General features: G+C 46.4%; 3 protein-coding genes across 3 annotated transcripts; 2 read left to right on the forward strand and 1 right to left on the reverse strand.

The window, feature by feature from the left end:
• Window positions 1–203: 203 nt before the first annotated feature.
• On the forward strand, window positions 204–596 carry LOC309547617 (histone H2A type 1-like; the record flags this gene model as incomplete). The annotated part of the gene is made up of 1 exon (XM_082247490.1): window positions 204–596. One exon carries the CDS (start codon window positions 204–206, stop codon window positions 594–596), a length of 393 nt encoding a protein of 130 aa, XP_082103616.1.
• Window positions 597–6,312: 5,716 nt separating this feature from the next.
• On the forward strand, window positions 6,313–6,723 carry LOC309547607 (histone H3.2; the record flags this gene model as incomplete). Its single annotated transcript, XM_082247480.1, has 1 exon — window positions 6,313–6,723. The coding sequence occupies one exon, from the start codon at window positions 6,313–6,315 to the stop codon at window positions 6,721–6,723; it is 411 nt and encodes a 136-aa protein (XP_082103606.1).
• A 1,499-nt stretch (window positions 6,724–8,222) lies between these two features.
• On the reverse strand, window positions 8,223–8,870 carry LOC309547591 (uncharacterized protein; the record flags this gene model as incomplete). Its single annotated transcript, XM_082247464.1, has 1 exon — window positions 8,223–8,870. One exon carries the CDS (start codon window positions 8,868–8,870, stop codon window positions 8,223–8,225), a length of 648 nt encoding a protein of 215 aa, XP_082103590.1.
• Between the last annotated feature and the right edge of the window lie 11,622 nt (window positions 8,871–20,492).

Here is a 20,492-nt window from a genome sequence, read left to right on the forward strand (position 1 = left end):
GGAAGACTCAGTCATGTGATGGGGAGTGACGTCATGATTTTTTTCCTCATTTAATGATTGGTTTAGATACAAACCTAGAGAGCATTGGCTGACTTCAAACGTGGCCAATCATAGGGCGAGACGTCATATCATTCAGCGTATAACAGGAAAGGGAGCGGCTCCAGCCATTCACATCTCTTTGAGAACTCCAATATCACAGAATCATGTCTGGTCGCGGCAAACAAGGAGGAAAGGTTCGGGCTAAGGCCAAGACCCGATCATCCCGGGCTGGTCTGCAGTTCCCAGTCGGTCGTGTTCACCGCCTGCTCAGGAAGGGTAACTATGCCGAGCGGGTCGGGGCCGGAGCTCCCGTCTATCTGGCCGCCGTCCTCGAGTATCTCACCGCTGAGATCCTCGAGCTGGCCGGTAACGCCGCCCGCGACAACAAGAAGACCCGCATCATCCCCCGACACCTCCAGCTGGCTGTCCGCAACGACGAGGAGCTCAACAAGCTGCTCGGGGGCGTCACCATCGCCCAGGGAGGAGTCCTGCCCAACATCCAGGCCGTGCTGCTGCCCAAGAAGACCGAGAGCCACAAGGCCGCCAAGACCAAGTAATCCCCAACAACTCCCCCATCACCAAACACAAAGGCTCTTCTCAGAGCCACCCACATCTACATACAAAGAGCTGCATACATCTGCATTGTTATTCGGAGATCTGATTGTAACAATGAAAGATTGCATTTATTTTCCACGTAGGAAATAAAATACTTACTATGACTAGAAGGTGTGATTCCCCATGGGGGGGAACAATGTCTTATGATGACACGTGGCAGTAATAAGAAATGATGATAGATGTTTATATTGGAACGCTTTCAGTGTCCCTTTATAGAGCAATGTCCTCTCATTACAGGGACTCCTCTTCATTCTCCTCCATCCTTCTCATCACAAATCATTCTAGAAATAACAAACAATCCCCCCCCCCCTTCACTCTCACCGCAACACAAATATACATTGTCATGTCATCTCACAGTTCTGATTGCTTCAATCTTCATGTTTCCCGCCACAATTCTCTACACTTCCCATCCTCTCACATCTACCATCACGATATTACAGCAGCTTTCATCAACGGTCCCTTTATTTCACAGTGCAATTCCACAACGATAATCCATACATTGATAAACGTCCGTTTTGTTGTTTTATACTTCAGAGTCCGCCCTGCTGTAGAGATGATTAGAAAGTCACTGAACACGTGACCTCTACTCTGAGAAAGGAGAGAGATCGCACACTTTCTTTGTACGCCTCATAGGAAAGACATTAGTGGCTGGCTGTGGGATTTCCCACAACTCTGATTGGCCAATATTTCAAATTTCACCCGCCTGAATTGTGTAAATCGTTACACAAAAATCAATTTCTTTTATACCGCCAAATCCGACCCTGAATACTGAGATCAGCAGAGGAGAACTTTGATCGGAAAAACAGATCAACACTTTAATTTAAATCAGATTAGAGAGGGGTGACCGGATTATTACTGACCTAAAAATGTCCTTTATTGCAAGTGCTCGGAATCCACCGCTATACACAGAACACGACAGTCACATGACTTCTACCTTTCTTTATGATGAGAAAATAGAGTAATGATCATCTAGAAATGTCACTGAGCGATATTTATTGTCCCCTTATCACACCCCGAATATTTCTATAAAGAAATGTGAGGTGACTGGGAATAATGCCTAAGAAAGGGGTTTATCGGTGTCTCAAAACAAGCTAGCTGAATAAGAATAAAGTGATCTAACGATATTGTAAGCGGAGAGAATATAGACACTAGATCGCTTCGATCTGTTGTATTCCAAGTAAAATAAAGTTGTACAATCGGATTAATATGTGTTTAGCTAAAAAGCTTTCATTCCGACGTGCTAAAAGTTGATCTTAGAGAAATGAATGGTTACAGCTCTTTGTAGGAGAAGGTGGGTGGCCCTGAGAAGGACCTTTGTTGGGGTGAAGTGGGTAGGTGGATGTTGGGGTTTAGCCTCCGAATCCGTAGAGAGTGCGGCCCTGGCGTTTTAGGGCATAGACGACATCCATGGCGGTGACGGTCTTCCTCTTGGCGTGCTCGGTGTAGGTGACGGCATCGCGGATGACATTCTCCAGGAAAACTTTGAGCACTCCGCGGGTCTCCTCATAGATGAGTCCGGAGATGCGCTTGACACCCCCTCTGCGGGCCAAACGTCGGATGGCGGGTTTGGTGATGCCCTGGATGTTGTCCCGGAGCACCTTCCTGTGGCGCTTAGCGCCTCCTTTCCCAAGACCCTTTCCTCCTTTACCGCGACCAGACATCTCCAAGTTCTTCGTGTCTCAGACAAATATGAAGGAAAAGCACCCAGCCTCGCTTTATATGCAGCCTGTGCGGACCTGATGGAGAATAATGGGGAGGGGTTAGAGGAGGGAGTGTCCTGACGTCACAATAAGTCCGCCTCTCTGTGCTCTCAATCATCCAATCCTCAGCAGTTCCTTGATTTAAATTTCCCGCTCGATTATGCTCTTTGTTCATCAGAAAGAGCAACTTTTCACTTCTTTTGGGTGACCACTGGATTTCATTTCATCATCATTACTGGTGAGGTCATGTCTCTGACGTCACCCAGGATCCTCCAAATAAATGCCCTCACTACATACACAGACATCGGGATATTCACATTTAGTGAATTAAATATAAAAGTATCCTAATTTAAATAGGAATATCTAAAATAATAGATTTATAAAGTAAATACAAATCGTAAAAATACCGTAAAATTCAGCATTTCAAACCCCCACCCAAAACGAGACGTAATACCTCCCAGCTTTTAGCAGAGTGCAGATCTCCTCCATAAATGACCCCAACCGGAAAAAAAAGAAGGAAGAATACCAGAGATATGAGCGCACTCAAATGTCCATACAACTTGTTTGAAGAACAAAAATTCTTCTAGCCACCCCAAAATATAGACAATTGTCTTCTGAAGAATGATCCGTTTTCCAATATTATCTAGAAAGCCATTTCTTTCCCAATAATTATCACAATCGTTTAACCGACTTTTTATTACATCTGACCAGAGAAGGCTTCCTAGACCATTAACACTTCCTGGATATAAAGTTCTCCTTTCAATCGATCCTGTTTATAAGAGATGTTCCGACACCGCACCTTCCACTGGTGACCTTACTATCCAGATTACTATATAAAGTCCCCACAATGAACTCTCTGCTATGGGATCCTTCAGGTCATACACTGCACGGATGGATTGGGACATCTAGAACCCTTTGCTGATCTCTCACAAGTCATGTACCTCCAGAGTCCTGGAACAGATGAGAGGTCACACATTGTATTATGTCTCCAGAATCCCGGATCTCTCATCATCTTCTATTAGAATGGGATAGGACCCGGCACAGCCGCTGCACATAACCAGAGTACAAACCAATTCCATCCCTCAGTCTACATACACCAACCAATCTCACCCCATCATTGCACTATATCGTTTCATGTGTTATTCTGCAGCAATACTCCCTGGATCAAACATGTCCCCTTCTCAGCAATCAGATCTTTTAGGCGTATTTGAATAATTGTATGTGGATTTATTGGTGAAAGGTGCGGTAGCGGCACTCCTATTATAATGATTACACAGAGATTTGATTGAAAGGGGAATGGGAATCCAGCGATAGGTGTTCAGGATCTAATATATAAAACTAGCGCAGATTCTATTTAGACCCAACTCAGGCTAAAATAATTATTTAGATGGACTAATTTGATCAGACTGTAATAATGTTAAGGTGCCCAGTGCGTCTATATTAGCTGCGGAGATAAATATTAGAACCTAGAGACCACAACTCCCAGCTGGTTAACATAGTTTGGTTTAATGTATACAAATGGAGAAAAATGTAAAAACAGTCCTGCACGCTGGAAATTATTTGATAAACTTTCAATGGCATATATTAGGGAAATAATATGTAATGGAGCGATTTAAAGTCTATTGTGCAAATGTATCAAAATTGTAGGGCGTGGCTTAGGATGCTGTGAGAAAAACACCGCAAACAGCTAGCAGGACACCAGGGCTGGAGACGGCCGGGAGTTCCTTCTATATTTATTTTCATTGCCGAGAATCCTAGTGTCAGGTTGACACATTGTCATGTGAGTGTGTGTAACTATTTATTTAAATAAACTTTGTTCTTTTGTAACGGAATTACGCTATGTTGGATTTGTTTCTCTCCTTCTCCCTATCTCCGGGAGCACTATCCCTGGTGGAGGATAGAATCAAGCAAGATTGCTACCAGATAGAGTGCTGTGGAGGTATTATACAACCAAAAGTGGAGTCTATCAAAAGCGAGTTTGCTGGGTGTTTCCAGCTAAGGTTCTGGAGAGTTCAGAGAGAAAGCCTGCACAGACGGTGGGATCTGCACGTGTGGACACCAAAAGCACTTTATAATTTAGTGGCACTTTTTGCACATTTGCACAAAAAACTAGCTTGAAGCAGTATATGGACTGTTTATGGGACTAGATTGATTTCTTTGCAAACTATTTAATTTTTCATATATAATTTTGCATTATATATTTCGATGATGGGTCTGTTTTAAGTTTTTTTGCACACATTGGTACAAGGTTATAGTAACACCAATATCCTTGTTTTATAAATTATTGATTATTTTTATATAAATGATTTCACAGATGTTTGCACTATAGTCACTTTATACTTATTTTGTCACACAGCTGCCATCTAGTGGTCAGTTATTTAACTACGCACATTTTTCGAATTTTTGGTTACAATTTTGCTACATTTGCACAATAGACTTTAAATCGCTCCATTACATATATTATCATATGCATTCAGATTTACAGTATTCATTTGCACTATAAATACGTTTTTTACACCTTATCACATAATTTCCAGCGTGCAGGACTTTTTTTTACATTTTTGTCAATTTGTATACATTTTACCAAACTAGGTTAACCAGCTGGGAGTTGTGGTCTCTAGGTTCTATTATTTATCTCCGCATCTAATATAGACGCACTGGCACCTTAATATTATTACAGTCAGATTAAATTAGTCTATCTAAAGATTTTTTTTTAGCCTGAGTTGGGTCTGAATAGAATTTGCGCTAGTTTTATATATTTTGTTGGTCTTTATGTAGTCTATCTACGAGTAACCAGCAGCATTTTTTTATTGACCCCACTTATATGTAAATTGATCTTATATGTGAATGGTCCTTAATTTTGTCCAAAGCTATTATCCAAGGCACTTGATAACACTTGATGTTCAGGATTTAATGCTGATCCACATGGAATATCTGGAAATAATGATCACACTGAGTGCTACCTGATCTGCCCGGAGCAGGGAGGGCAATGCTGGGGGGACGATTCATTGTCTGCTCAGCGATCTGTCCCTCCATGTTAGTACAGAATTGTGCTGGATGGAAGAAGCTGTGCAAGTCAACTTTCTACTTGTTATTCACTAAGAACGGAATAATAAGATCAGTGAGATCGGAGGAGGATTTTCTGTCATCTCATTTACTGTATTATGGAGAAAAACTGTCCAATCTCAGATCTTCTAATTCTTACACCGATTAGGAATCTCCGATCTTTTGATTTTTAAACATATTTCTGATGAATATTTTCTCATTTGGCAGAAAGGAAAACCGATAGAAAGGATCCTCAGCCATTCAATACTCTGAAGAGAATTTCATTTACTTTGTAACTAGAAATCAGCAAAATGTTTACAATGTTTCTAAGAGGGGACAGATCTGCTTCTTCAGACATGAAATATTTGTGTTATTGATTCATTGTACATATCTGGCAGTGCCATGATTTCTACCAGTCATTTCACTTTTTTCTTATTCTAGTTTTAATATGAGGAAATCTATAACTGCTACATGACTGATAGAGGTCAGTTCCATGATCCTACACAGATCTGATAATGAAACATGGAAATCCTTTATTTCCCATCATATAGAAAGGTAGAGATCTACCGCCAGTCCATTCTCACAGTCTATAATTCCTAAATCTATAAGGAGTCTCTAATCTTTGAATATAAAGATATTTCTGATGAATATTTTCTCTTTTTGGTAATAGAGAGCGCTTGTATGATGTAGAGGAACTCCCTTCCCCCATCCCACACAAAGAAGACATCTCTACTTACGAAGATAACGTGCAGATTTTGGCGGGCATTTTAAAAAATGCCGCTTTTTTTTAAGTAAACCAATCATGAAAAGGGCTGTGCTTTTATTGTCCAATCGGAAGGCAGTGAAGTGTATAAATGGCTCCGCAGAGCGGCAATGATTCACATTCACTGTTCCAGCAGAGAGTTGAGTAAAGATGGCGAGAACCAAGCAGACCGCCCGGAAGTCCACCGGAGGGAAAGCTCCCCGCAAGCAGCTGGCCACCAAAGCCGCCCGCAAGAGCGCCCCGGCCACCGGCGGAGTCAAGAAGCCTCACCGTTACAGGCCCGGCACCGTGGCTCTCCGAGAGATCCGCCGCTACCAGAAATCCACCGAGCTGCTCATCCGCAAACTGCCCTTCCAGCGCCTCGTCCGAGAGATCGCCCAGGACTTCAAGACCGACCTGCGCTTCCAGAGCTCCGCCGTCATGGCTCTGCAAGAGGCTTCCGAGGCTTATCTCGTCGGACTCTTCGAGGACACCAACCTGTGCGCCATCCACGCCAAGAGGGTCACCATCATGCCCAAAGACATACAGCTGGCACGCCGCATCCGCGGAGAGAGGGCATAGAGGGGGAGCGGAACCACCACCCCTACTACTACTCCCATCATCCCAACAAAAGGCTCTTTTCAGAGCCACCACATCCTCCTATATACAGAGCTCTATATATCTATTACCCTGACTACAGGGCGAATACAAACAACTTGCATTACACTTTTATTTATATATATTTATTTTCAGATGAATGTATGGATCGGTTCCTCGTGCTGTAATAGAATTCTAGTGATGAGTTTTTGTACAATGATCACACCGAGCCAATTTACCCCGCCGGGGAGATCTCCGCTTCCCTCTTTTCTTTTCCCAAATCCAGTCTGGAAATTCTCATCTTATCCACTGAAGAGAGAAGCTTCGCTGCATTCCTTTCTCCTTTTATCTAGACCCTGTATTACTTTTATATCCGTTCAATGATAATAGTTTTCAACTGATAGAATTGTAGCCGATTTGTCGGAGACATATTTCTAGAAGCAAAATTCGCCTTTAAAAGTACAAAAGTTCGATGGGGGGTTCGGTATTTATTCATTAGTGCAATTATTTCCATCATCAATCCATCACAAAGTAACAACTCATACCTTTTATGAACAATCTATACTTGGAGAATCTCCTCTGCTTTTCTCTAACCCAATACAATAATTCCCGGATAGAGAGGGGGAGGGGAACACAGCTACACACTGACTTCCCATCCACCATTTCTGTGTCTCATTTTTACACCTAACAATAATTTCATCAGATTTTCTAGATACTTCTATCGGTTTTCTCTTGGCAAAGATAGAGATGTGGTGATTGATCAGCTGAAGAGACAATATTGGGGGAATAAACCGGCGTCCACATGGGGGTGTCACTAGGGAAGGGGCAGTCATGTCCTCTACTAGCACTGTGTAATGAGAGGAGATCAGAGCCGGCCGGGGCTGCACACATGGAGAGACTGGAAGGAAGAATATATCCCATATTGTATAGAAAACAAATCATTGCTGGGGAGAATCCGGGGAACTCCCCTGGAACCCCTTTGTTCCCATTATTAGTTTATTTATTCCCAATCTCCCCTCTGGGAGGGAACTGTTACATTAATCAAAGCTGTGAGATTTTGGCGGCCAATTTGAAAATGCTCCGCTGCACCAATCGGTTGCTTGTGCTTCATTTGTCTACCAATGAGAGCTTTTAGAGAAAACTGCCGAATGATCGTTTTCTAGATGTGACACCGGGGATTGCATAACCGATATCGATGCACACACGATGCGTTCGGATCTCCCGCTGTATGAATGTATGATGGAATTGTTCTATAGAGGGGATTGTGTAGGGTTGCGATGTGTGAGGAGGAGGTAGGTGGGTGGCTGTGAGAAGATGAGGTGTAAGTAGTCAGTGTAGAATGTGATGAGGATGTGGAGGTAGGAGGTATAATGAGGCTCCTGGTCGGTGTTCGGTATGTAGAGCTCTGTTAGGAGGAGGTGGGTGGCTCTGAGAAGAGCCTTTGGGGGGTGTAGATGAAGGAGGCCTCCGGCTGCTGCTTGGATTTATTTCTTCTTCGGAGCGGCCTTCTTGGGCTTGGCTGCTGCCTTGGGTTTTGCCGCCTTCTTAGCCGGACTCTTGGCGGCTTTTTTGGGCTTGGCTGCAGCTTTGGGCTTCTTGGGGCTCTTTGTCACCTTCTTGGCAGCTGCAGCCTTTGCCGGTTTCTTGGCCGCTTTGCTGGCTGCCTTCTTGGGGGATTTTACTGCCTTCTTGGGGGACTTGGCCGCCGGTTTCTTAGGGGACTTGGCTGGCTTTTTGGCCGCAGCTGCTGGCTTCTTTTTGGGGGCTTTCTTGGCCTTGTCGCCCTCTTGCTGCTTCTTGTTGATCTTGAAGGATCCGGAGGCGTCATGTCCTTTCACCTGGACGAGGCTCCCCTTAGTCACCAGCGCCCTGATGGCGACCTTGAGGCGGTTGTTGTTCTTCTCCACATCGTATCCTCCAGCGGCCAGGAGCTTCTTGAGAGCGGCCAGGGAGACCCCGCTGCGCTCTTTGGAAGCGGCCACGGCTGTGACGATGAGCTCGGACACGCTGGGACCGGACGGCTTCTTGCTGCCTTTCTTGGCTCCTCCGGCTGCCGCCTTCTTAGCCGGCTTCTTCTTGGCTGCGGGCTCCGCTGGAGGAGCGGCGGCTGGGGCGCTCTCAGTCTCAGTCATGATTCTAGAAAGTCTATTGGACAGATAAACTTCCCCACTCACCTCTTCTGGGATTATATAGTTAAACTTCCTACACTGCTATTGGTCGGTACACAACAAGCCTCACGCTCTGCTATTGGTTACACATCAGACACGCCCACTCAGTATCATGGAGTAGTTGGAGAATCTTCTCTCTCTTGTTGTGTTTCCCCGGTAGATAGAAAACCGACTTTTATCTGAAATAGAACGCTGCCCGGTTTTCATCGGGGACCCGATCTGCTCACTGGACTGTCACTTATCGGGGGTCACTTACAGCTGTCAGGAGCTGCTGAGGAGGCTGAACACAGAGGCTGCAAAAACCTCCATCATCCTGAGTGTGTGTCCCATTCTTCCTTCTATCTTCTTTTCTACACAGAAAAGAATCTTCTCACATCTCCCTCTAGAATGATCTTCACATTAGATGAGTGAAGAGTGACCATCAGGAAACATTTCCCTCTAATACAGAACTCTGCTCATCTATAGCTGAGTAGAAGGAGCCTGGAAGAAAAACATCAGCCGGTGACATGAGATCCTTGTGTGATGGGATGGGAGAGATTGTTATACATACAAATGTCTCAGCTGATTACACAATGTCATGTTTAATATGCAATGTATCATTATCTGCTCACCATGATAAACATGTTTTTATACTCTGAGTATGTTTATTGTCCGATATTGCTGCAAATCTATACTGGCGGCTACTCATGTATAATGTTTGTTTTATATCCTTGTATCTAGAATATCATTTGTTAATTTGGCGTTTAAAGAGCCAATCCATCAACATTTGAATTCACAAAATATTATTTCAGTAATAAGAACTTTGCTGCAAATCATTTTTTTTTTCCTTTCAAAAACTCCCTCCCACCCCTCCCTCTCAGGCCTTTACCTCCAGACACAAAGTCAGACCTTCACCCTCCCCTTCCCTCTGATCACCTGATTTGGGGAAAAAAAAAAAAAAAAAAGAAATCCATCATTAGGAATAATAGGTAAATTATAGATATATATTGAGTTTTGAGTAAAGAAGAGTATAATTGGACAGGATGTTACTGCTCTCTGTGCCCAATTACAGACATTTACTTTCTCATCTTTGTTCCATTTATATCAGGTAGAGTGAAAGCAAGGGAATTCTCCAAATGTGGTCACCAGAATATGACCATATAGAGGTTAAGAAGTCACCCCGGTCAAGCTGTTCACGAAGATTCTGGCTAACAGGCTACTCCCGCTCCTACCCAAAGGGATCCATAGAGACCAGGTTGGCTTTGTCCCGGGCCGCGAGGCTCGGGATAACACCATCAAAGCGCTTAATCTGCACCATGTCCTCTCTACCACTAACCAGAAGGGGTTCCTGCTCTCCCTGGACGCTGAGAAGGCATTTGACAGGGTGTCGTGGGATTTCATGGCGGCGACGCTCTCCGCCTGGGGACTAGGTCCCCGGTACCTTGGATATGTCATGGCAATGTATGCTAAGCCACAGGCACGGGTACGTGTTAACAACACTCTGTCGAGTGCCTTCCATATCTCCAATGGTACTAGACAAGGGTGCCCTTTGTCTCCCTTGATTTTTATCATGACACTGGAACCCCTTCTCCACAAGATTAGACAAACCGACACAGTCCACGGGGTTCGCTTCGCTGACGGAACATACAAGATCGCCGCTTATGCAGACGACCTACTGTTGTTTCTCACTGACCCCATCACGACTCTGCCTGCACTCCTCAAAGTGTTCGACAAGTACGCTTCTCTTTCCAACTTTCGGATTAATTTCTCCAAGTCCTTCGCGCTGAATGTCACCCTACCCCAATCGGAAGTCAAGCGCTGTCATTTGCGTGGAAATCGGACTCCATCACTTACCTGGGCATCAAAATTCCATCTAATCTCCAACACCTATTCGATCGTAACTTTCCACAGCTCATTGCACGAATATCGAAAGATCTCCGGTCCTGGTCCAAGCTGCAGCTGCCCTGGTTCGGCAGGGCGGCTGTCCTAAAGATGAATGTTCTACCCCGCCTCCTCTATGTCCTCCAAACGATCCCCATATTGCTCCCCCCATCCTTCTTCAAAACCTACCGTCGTATCAGCACTGCCTTTTTGTGGGGGGGACAAACAGCCCTGCATCTCTAATAAAATTCTCACGAGGCCAAAATCTAAAGGAGGTATTGGCCTTCCTGACCTGTATAACTATTACGCCGCCTGTCACCTTACTAAAATAGCAGATTGGAACATACATGAGCTTCATAAAGATTGGGTTTCCATAGAGAAGAGCTTTACTTCTCTGGATCTCCACTCATCTCCGTGGCTCCAAGACGCACACATCCCCCCTGCTCTTAAACTTCACCCCCTTATTGGTCCCTCTCTGAAAGTCTTCCGGTCAGTTACCGTGTCTCGCTCTATCTCCACGGTTCCTGGTCCTATGACTCCTGTACGCTTGAATCCCGACTTCCCTCCTGGCATGCAGCGTACTTACCTGACCTCGAACTGGGCTCAAGACCAATTGAGAGTCCACCATCTTTGGGACAATGACGCACCTCTCTCCATATCCTCCATCTCTGAAAAGTCCGGCATGCCCCCCTTACTTCCCTGGTCACACTTGCTCCTCCAGCAGTACCTCAAGTCTCTTTCTCGCATATGCCCCTCCTTGTCCTCCTTGACCCCGTTCGACTCCCTGTGCCAACGGGAAGGTCCGATCCGCAAACTCCTTTCCACCATCCACTCCTTCTTGCTAGATGAGCCCGAGCAGAGGAAGCTCAAGCGCTGCGAGGATTGGGAAGCGGAGCTGGCAGTTACTTTCACCCCAGAAGACTGGGACCTTATCCATACCAACAACCACAAATATTCACTTAATGTCACCACGCAGGAAAGCGGTTACAAACTCGTTAGCCGCTGGTACTACACCCCCACTAGATTACATAAGCTTTTCCCTTCCACCTCACAGATCTGCTGGAGGTGTAACGCTGAACCTGGTACGCTCCTCCACATCTTCTGGACCTGCCCTTGCCTCACTGCCTTCTGGGAGGAAGTTCATAGGATTGTGACGCAAGTGACCACAGCAGACGTCGCCTTCACTCCTGCCCAATACCTTTTGCACCACTCCTCTACTTCCAGCAGGACTTACTCTAAATCCCTGGCGATTCTCATGGTGAACGCCGCCAGGCAGTGCATCCCGGCACTTTGGAAGACCACGCACGTGCCTACCGTCAAGCAGTGGTTCCAGCACCTCTCAAAGGTAGCGGAGATGGAAGAGCTTATTGCCATCGCAAGAGATGCTCCTTCCAAACATCACAAAAATGGGCATGCTGGATTTACTATACTTCTACACCTGAATACTCCCGACTCTGTCAGTAAAGACCCTGTGGTACTATTCTCGCTGACCCCTCCGGTACACAATTCTTTATGCTTATCATTATTTCCGCCCCCCCACCCTTTATTTATTTATTTTTTTTCTTCCTTCCCCTCCCTCTCTTCCCCCCTTCCCCTGTCAACTCTTCCTCCACTCCTTCCTCCCCCCGCCCCCTTCCCCTCCTCGTCCTCCGCTGGAAGCTTCGTTGTCTCTGGGCGGGCCCGGACAACTAGCTCCCCCCCTTCTCTGCACGACTTAGTGGCTTTTTCGTCATTCCCCCTCCCGGACGACTCCCCTGTCTCCCGTCCCTGGGTTTTGATCACCCAGGCTATGGGCCTCGACACGGACCTGCCCGACTTGACTGCTTTGTTCTCCTGATGGTTCGCTTCCCCTTTTGTGTCTAGTTCTTTTACTCCTACTTTCACCACCGTTTCTTTCCACTTCAGATCCCTGTTCGACTAGATGCGCTTCACAGGGTGGAGTTGTCCCAGTTCCCCTTGGTTATTAATGATGTTTGTTCTATGCAATTATGTACTGTTACTTTTGCCAGCATTGGCTGATTGTACGTTTGTAACTCTACATTTTTGTGTACAATACTGTACTGTTTCTTTTGCCAACTTTGGCTGATTGTAAGTTTGTAACTTTATATTTTTATGAACCAATAAAATATTTTGAAAAAAAAAAAAAAAGAAGTCACCCCGGAGGACCTCACCTCTTTGAAAATGTCATCTGCCCCCTCCATTCCAAATAGCACCTCTCTTCTAGTGTTAATGAATTCCACCTAATCCGGAAAATATACAGCGCTAAGAAAAAAAAAAAAACTATTGATGATCCTAATCACATCAAAAGTTCATGTATCTCATAATTCATCAAATCTCCAAATTTACAGTGAAAGGAAAATATATTCAAATAAGTCCTAACACAATAAATCTGAGCGATTAATCTTCTTCATCCGCCTGTGCATAAATATATCAGATTATTATTTTTCTTCTTCCCAAACAAGTGTAACAAACTCCAACTGTACCCCCCCCCCCCCTCCTGTGGACATACACTCACCGATATTTATCGGCATAGAGAAATCCCAGGGATGAACTCAGCCCATCAGCTGTCAGATCTTCCTGGTGACTTGTATGCTTCGGATGAAATGAAATCCTCCAGCAAGTATCCGAATTCTCCATAAACAGCTACATAGTGTGATTCCATCAAAGGAGGAAATGTATTATAAAGTAGCTATACTGCCATAAACAAATACAAAGTTTGATAAAGGTCCCCCTGACGACCGCCTTATGTGCTCTCCAAAGGAGGAAAGGATCGTCGCCAGAGGAAGCGTTATCCAAAAAATAGTTTTCCAAACATGGATTTATCTCCTGTGTACAGGATTTTGCAGAAGTTTTGTGTTCAATCTCCAAGTAAAAGTATTTTTAAATACAACAAATTGTGCCAAATTGTTGAGAAGGGAGTCCCTGTCCCCAGGGGAGAAGGGGTCCCCGTCCCCAGGGCAGAAGGGGTCCCTGTCCCCAGAAAAGGAGGAGTCCCTGTTCCCAGAAAAGAAGGGGTCCCTGTCCCAAGGGGAGAAGGGGTCCCTGTCCCCAGAAAATAAGGGGTCCCTGCTACCAGAGGAGAAGGGGTCCCTGTTCCCAGGAAAGAAGGGGTCACTGTCCCCAGAGGAGAAGGGGTCCCTGTTCCCAGGAAAGAAGGGGTCCCTGTCCCCAGGGGAGATAGAGTGGGGTGGCGGATGGGATGGTGTGTGGGGAATATGGGGTCATCTCACTCACCATTACCAAGCTGCAGCACACTCATCCTTGGTCACCTGGGCTCCCTCCAGCAGCAGCACGGATAGGTGATCCCTCAGCATATCCCAGACTCCGACCGAGGGCGACCTGTGTATGACAGGGGGGACAAGGGGGGCCGGCCTTGCAGACAAGCCTGCTGTGTCCTCCGGCTCTCATAGGACTCCTGTACAGCAGCACCTGTATGGATGTATCATTTGCGCGGGAGGCCGGGAGCCGACTCGGGGGTGGGGTCGGGACTCTGGATGGGGAGGAGACATTGCTGAGTGCGCTGAATGGAGAAGCCAGCTGAGCACAGGGGCGGGGAATTTCAAATTGCCGCCTGGATCTCCGGCTTGCACACTGGTTCTGCAAACTTGTTAAATGTTAGTAACAGGTTCCAAAGAACCGGTGCAAACCGGCTGAATCCCACCACTGATTATAGGTTATAAAATTAGGGGCACAGTGATCATAAAGATCTCAGGAGAGGGAGAGGGGTGAAAGAGACAAGAAAAAGTGTGTGAAGGCTACCTGAACCCAGCCCCCCGTGACCCCCCGTCCCTCAGCCAGGTTGAACAATTTCCCGTAGGTAGTCATCAGGAAGGGTAAAGTATTTGCATGGTCCCCATTTGTCATGGAAAAGGCCCTCATGCAGGGCCGGCCTTAGGTGTTCAGGCGCCCTGTGCAAGCTAATCCTGTGGCGCCCCCGCTGGCACATTTTTTGCACCTTTTTTGCACTTTATTTGACTTTTCTTTTCTATGATCACTAATAACGTAGCCCCCCTTGCATCAGAGACCCTCAGAGAGGCCTGCCTACATTAGAGCCCCCCACAGAGCCCCCCTTAAATCAGAGACCCCCCATAGAGTCCCCCCTTAAATCAGAGCCCCCCCTTACATCAGAGACCCCCCACACAGAGCTCCCATTAAACGTCAGAGCCTCCCACACAGAGATCCCCTTACATCAGAGACCCCCCACACAGAGCTCCCATTAAACATCAGAGCCCCCCACACAGAGCTCCCCTTACATCAGAGCCCCACACACAGAGATCCCCTTACATCAGAGACCCCCCACACACAGAGCCCCCCTCACATCAGAGAGCCCCCCACACAGAGACCCCCCTTACATTATTGCAGGAGAGAGACCTCACTTACCTCACGCTGTCTGCAGCTTCTTTCCTGTCCACACATCTCTGAGGAGTGTGGGTGGGAGGGGGAGGAGAAGGGGAGGGAGGGAGGAGGAGCTGACGATCTCTCTCCTCTGGCGTTCCTGCAGAGGAGGAGGAGGGATCAGTCAGCGGCAGCATCTCTTTTACGGCTTTCCTCTGGAATAGGAGGAGACCCCAGATATCCATTGACAAACTTCACCTTCCGAAGAGCGAGGGGGGGAGCTGGCTTGCCCAATATTAGGTTGTATAATCTGTCTTGCCTCCTACGTTATGGCCTGGATTGGATCACCGAATCCTCAACCTACTCCAACTACCACATTGAGCCTCAACTAGCCCACCCATTGTGCCTACTGGAGTGCTACACAGCACCTTTACAGCTCTGCCCGTGCACCTTCAACAACATGTTCTCTTTTTCCGAGACACTATGATAGCATGGAGGGAAGTAAGAAAACATCTGGGAGTTCCCTCAGCAATGTCCAAGCATCTGCCCCTCCAAGGCAATCCATTATTTCCGCAATTTATGGACTATGCATCGTACCAACTCTATAGTTACATAGTAGGTGAGGTTGAATATAGACAATAGTCCATCCAGTTCAACCTGTGTAGGTGTGTGTAGCTGTAATCATCTCACATAGCCCTGAATGTTCTGATCCTTGAGATATACGTCTGGGAGCAGAATGGTCTGAAATTGGCTCATTGGCCTACTGTACCTCTAGCCATCATATACTACATTCTTTGCTGTCAGTTCAACCCATGTCAGCTCCTGTTTGCGGCCTAAACAGCCCGCCACAAACTTGTGTATACTGTGAAAGCCTACTGTACCTCTAGCCATCACATACTACGTTCTTTGCTGTCAGTTCAACCCATGTGAGCTCATGTTTGCGGCCTAAACAGCCCGCCACCAACTTGTGTATACAGTGAACGCCTACTGTACCTCTAGCAATCATATACTACGTTTTTTGCTGTCAGTACAACCCATGTGAGCTCATGTTTGTGGCCTAAACAGACCGCCACCAACTTGTGTATACTGTGAATGCCTACTGTACCTCTAGCCATCATATACTACATTCTTTACTGTCAGTTCAACCCATGTGAGCTCATGTTTGCGGCCTAAACAGCCTGCCACCAACTTGCGTATACAGTGAACGCATACTGAACCTCTAAAAATCATATACTACGTTCTTTGCTGTCAGTTCAACCCATGTGAGCTCATGTTAGCGGCCTATTGAGGCTGCCACCTACTTGTGTATACAGTGAACGCCTACTGTACCTCTAGCAATTATATACTACGTTCTTTGCTGTCAGTTCAACCCATGTGAGGTCATGTTTGCGACCTAAACAGCCCGCCACCAACTTGTGTATACAGTGAACGCCTACTGTACCTCTAGAAATCATATACTGTTATTTTCTGTCAGTTCAACCTATGTGAGCTCATGTTTGTGGCCTAAACAGACCGCCACCAACTTGTGTATACTGTGAATGCCTACTGTACCTCTAGCCATCATATACTACCTTCTTTACTGTCAGTTCAACCCATGTGAGCTCATGTTTGCGGCCTATAGAGGCCACCACCTACTTGTGTATACTGTGAACGCCTACTGTACCTCTAGCCATCACATACTATGTTCTTTGCTGTCATTTCAACCCATGTGAGCTCATGTCTGCGGCCTAAACAGCCCGCCACCAACTTGTGTATACAGTGAACACCTACTGTACCTCTAGCAATCATATACTACGTTATTTGCTGTCAGTACAACCCACGTGAGCTCATGTTTGCGGCCTAAACAGCCTGCCACCAACTCGTGTATACAGTGAACGCATACTGTACCTCTAGACATCATATACTACGTTATTTGCTGTCAGTTCAACCCATGTGAGCTCATGTTTGCGGCCTATAGAGGCTGCCACCTACTTATGTATACAGTGAACTCCTACTGTACCTCTAGCAATCATATACTACGTTCTTTGCTGCCAGTTCAACCCACGTGAGGTCAAGTTTGCGGCCTAAACAGTCCGCCACCAACTTGTGTATACTGTGAGCGCCTACTGTACCTCTAGCCATCATATACTACGTTCTTTGCTGTCAGTTCAACCCATGTGAGGTCATGTTTGCGGCCTAAACAGCCCGCCACCAACTTGTGTATACAGTGACCGCCTACTGTACCTCTAGCAATCATATACTACAGTATGTTATTTTCTGTCAGTTCAACCCATGTGAGCTCATGTTTGTGGCCTAAACAGCCTGCCACCAACTTCCGTATACAGTGAACGCATACTGTACCTCTAGAAATCATATACTACCTTCTTTACTGTCAGTTCAACCCATGTAAGCTCATATTTGCGGCCTAAACAGCCCGCCACCAACTTGTGTATACTGTGAACGCCTACTGTACCTCTAGCCATCATATACTACGTTCTTTGCTGTCAGTTCAACCCATGTGAGCTCATTTTTGCGGCCTATAGAGGCCGCCACCTACTTGTGTATACTGTGAACGCCTACTGTACCTCTAGCCATCATATACTACGTTCTTTGCTGTCAGTTCAACCCATGTGAGCTCATGTTTGTGGCCTAAACAGCCCGCCACCAACTTGTGTATACAGTGAATGCTTACTGTACCTCTAGCAATCATATACTAAATTCAAAAGTTAAATTTAGTGCAGTCATTTGGCAGACAACAAGAACACAACAACTTGCCAGTCTCAGTGTATGAGGAGGAAGTCACTGAGAGGAGAAATAATGCTCCAGATGTGAAATTTGTATGAAAGTCATCCGAAGATGATCTGGGAGGCTTGCAATCCTTGGAGCGCTTGAAGTTCGACTTGTGCCACAAGGAGCAATAGGACTAGATAGATTAGGGCGTTTGGAGGATCCAGAGCTCGAGGAGGAGGGGATTGGGTCCGGTGCTTGAGGGAGAAAATGCAGGTGATGAAGCAATTTTTCCCCTTCTGAGAAGCTTGAAGAGGAATAGGTCTTGTTCTTGTATGTGAACTTAAGAGCAAATGGGAATGCCCACCAGTATTTCAGTTCTTTCTGAGATAGAATGGACAATAACGGTTTCAGAGATCTCCTGCGTTGGATTCTGGACGGTTCCAGGTTGGTAAATATTTGAACTGGGTGACCTTGACAGGTAAGTTGCGTAGCACTTCTAGCTCTGCTAAGGATTTCTTCTTTAACTGAGAAGAAGTGAGGCTTGACCACAATATCTTTAGGACTGCCATCTCTCCTGGGAGGCCCCAGTGCTCTGTGGGCCCGGTCTAGCTCCAGTTTATGCGTGGGGATGTCCGGGATGAGGTCCTAATAAACCCTTGAATAGCTGTCGGAATGTCCGTGACAGAGTCAGGCAGGCCCTGCAGCCGAAAGTTGTATCTGCGGGACCTGTTCTCTAGATTCTCAACTTTAAGTAGAGCAGAGTCCAATTGTTCCTGCAGAGACTGTATGAGCCCTGTGTGCTGATTTGTTTTAGCCACTGTCACATCTAGTTTACTCTCTATGCAAACTAGATGTGAAAAACTACCCTCTGGGGGTAATCCCATCTCTGAAGCCACAATGAGGGACATGTTATACTCCCTGCGGACCTCAATGCAGGCAGACATGCAGCTGCAGAAATCTCAGCACTGGGGTCTCGCATTGACCATGTTGAACACTCTGTTTAGAACCATGCTGAAACTATCACTTCAGTAATTGACAAGCTAAACTCCCATACTGAAAAAATTGCACGTCTGCAAAACAAAGTGGCAGATCTGGAAGACCGCTCCAGACGTAATAATGTCAAACTGCGGGGCATTTCTGAGGCGATCTCTCCTGACCACCTGTTACAACATGTCACCTCACTCTTCAAACTGCTAGTACCTTCCCTGTCGGATGCGGATCTGCTTATCCACAGAATCCACAGGCTGCCCGAACCTGCCTTCCTGGACTCAAATGTGCCTAGAGATGTCCTGCTTAGGGTCAACTTTTACACAGTGAAAGACAAAATTATGTTGGCGTCCAGGCAGTGGGGTGCACTTCTGGATCCCTATTGCGATGTACAACTTTTGCCTGACCTTTCCAGACACATGCTGCAAGCCAGACGTAACCTGTCTACCGTTACAAAGGCATTGCGCAATCATCAAATCCAGCACAAATGGAGATATCCGGCGACACTCCTAGTGACCCATGGAGGTTCCACTATCACGATAAGGTCCCTGGATGAAGGCCTTACAATGCTTCGGAGATGTAACATTCTCCCACCGGACCCTGCCAGTGCATCAGACCACTCGCCTCTATGACCACTGGAAGCCGAATGGCATGTAGCCTCTCGCAAATGGCCCTCCAGGCCCTCATCTACCCAACCTAGCCCTAGTCGCACTTGATCTTACGACCAGTGTCTCAGGCCTTGGAAGATGCTTCTCCCTCTGGCCCTCCCCCGGTCATGTTGTGAGATTTCTCGCTCCCGGGCTGCTGAGACGGCCCTATTTTTAGGCCTTGTCCTTTTTTCTTCTTTTTTTTGGTCCGTTTATTTTTCTTTCTTTCTTACCCATTTCTCAACGTACCACGTTGTGCCCAAATGTCCACCACGGGTGATGCCCTCTCTACCATGAACCTACCACAAGTGTCATGACCATCAAGCTAGTGACAATTAATGCCAACGGATTGAACCATCCTGCCAAGACACGTTCGCTTTGGAAGGAAGCCACCTCTCTCCACGCCGATGTGTTGGCAAGGCACAGATCTGGCCAAGGTTACAAAAAGATTTCTTCTGCACTTAAGGTTCCTAAGAGCACAGTGGCCTCCATAATCCTCAAATGGAAGATGTTTGGGACGACCAGAACCCTTCCTAGAGCTGGCTGTCCGGCCAAACTGAGCTATCGGGGGAGAAGAGCCTTGGTGAGAGAGGTAAAGAATAACCCAAAGATCACTGTGGCTGAACTCCAGAGATGCAGTCAGAAGATGGGAGAAAGTTGTAGAAAGTCAACCATCACTACAGCCCTCCACCAGTCGGGGCTTTATGGCAGAGTGACCCGACGGAAGCCTCTCCTCAGTGTAAGACACATGAAAGCCCGCATGAAGTTTGCTAAAAAAAACACCTGAAGGACTCCAAGATGGTGAGAAATAAGATTTTCTGGTCTGATGAGACCAAAATAGAAAGTTTTGGCCTTAATTCTAAGCGGTATGTGTGGAGAAAACCAGGCACTGCTCATCACCTGTCCAATACAGTCCCAACAGTGAAGCATGGTGGTGGCAGCATCATGCTGTGGGGGTGTTTTTCAGCTGCAGGGAAAGGACGACTGGTTGCAATCGAGGTAAAGATGAATGCGGCCAAGTACAGGGATATCCTGGACAAAAACCTTC

Source organism: Pelophylax lessonae (assembly GCF_965119305.1).
Source record: "Pelophylax lessonae genome assembly, chromosome: 2".
Lineage (NCBI taxonomy): Eukaryota > Metazoa > Chordata > Amphibia > Anura > Ranidae > Pelophylax > Pelophylax lessonae.